The sequence below is a fragment of the Mus pahari genome, chromosome 5 (assembly GCF_900095145.1).
Source record: "Mus pahari chromosome 5, PAHARI_EIJ_v1.1, whole genome shotgun sequence".
NCBI lineage: Eukaryota > Metazoa > Chordata > Mammalia > Rodentia > Muridae > Mus > Mus pahari.
The window spans coordinates 2473155-2474345 of record NC_034594.1 but is presented as its reverse complement, the minus strand read 5'-3'; the positions used below and the strand labels follow the sequence as shown (position 1 = coordinate 2474345).

Sequence of the window (1191 nt, the reverse complement as noted above, 5' to 3'; positions counted from 1 at the left end):
CCCATATCCGGATTAAACCCATGAAATTTTATATCTGAGAGTTGCTTAAAAAATCGAGTAAAGTCAGAATTGGGTCGTGGGACTGAAAAATCTGTTACTGAATCNTTAGTTCCCTTTGGGTGAAAAACGGTGGCTGAATGTTTAAATCCACAATCTAGCCACACAGGGTACTCAGTAACCATACTATTCCAAGTATAATCCTCTTCTTTGTCTCGGGTAAGTACCGTACAATCAGGGATTGGTAAATTAGGTACAGCCCCAGAAGCTTCACTATAATTATCATAGCCAAGCGTCTGAAGTCGCAATTTCCATACCCAGCGCTTAAGTTTATTTCCATTATCAGGAGCATCAGTCACAAATGATCTATAGTTGACTGGCAAGCACCCTGTTGGTACCGCTCCTTTAAGCGCTAGACAAATAGGGGCCGTGTCAGACCTCCCTTCATAGTTAACACGCTTGGAGATGTGATGGTCTCTGCCAAAATCTAGGAATCCACCCAACAACTTTGAGTTATTAGTCATGACCTTAATATAGTTCTGTTCATTCCACCCAACCGGGTGAAGAAGTGGTGGTTTGGGTATGTAAGCCCAAAAGCTATCTCCCGCTACGGCAGTCACCTGCGTAGTTATCAAAGCAAGCATGGCCAAGAATAGTGTCTCGGACGAGAGTGTCTTGCCGGTCCTTTGCACCAGTCCTTCCGCTTTATGAGTCAGTCTCTTTAGCTGTCCCCAAGTCGGCACAAGGGCAGCTCTGGTTGCTGCAGTCGGCAGTGGCAGGGGTAGGGAGATTTTTGTCATTCTGGTCGCAAGTGTCTTTTCTTCCTGCTTCCTCTTCCTCTTCTCTGCGCGTCTTTGTGTGCGGGAGAGCCGGGGCTGGTCGGATAAGCCTGTCCGGGATCCAGACGGGGGATTCTGNATTCTGCGGAAAAACACACGCATATTCTCTCCCCGAAGCGATTAAGGCATTGGGGCCCTTTCAGATTCTACTCAAAAGATCTTTCCACATTACTAAAGGTTGTGCTTTAAAAGCAACCGGACCCCAGTGTCTCATCATAGGAGTTTCTCCCTGTTCGTTGGTGTTAAGATGATTAATTACAAACAGGGCATGATTTAAAGCATGATGGGGTGAGTAGAATTGATTAGCAGTTCTTACCCTATCAAGCTGGTTCTTTAAAACTTGATGAGTTCTTTC

General features: G+C 45.7%; 1 protein-coding gene across 1 annotated transcript in view; it reads right to left on the bottom strand.

Moving 5' to 3' along the window:
- Positions 1 to 702: 702 nt before the first annotated feature.
- LOC110321343 (endogenous retrovirus group K member 5 Gag polyprotein-like) overlaps positions 703 to 1191 on the bottom strand; it is a 6547-nt gene continuing 6058 nt past the window's right edge. The window contains exon 5 of the mRNA XM_021197559.1: positions 703 to 918. Within this exon, the coding sequence (XP_021053218.1) occupies positions 703 to 918 (216 nt within the window). The remainder of the gene's footprint in view (positions 919 to 1191) is intronic.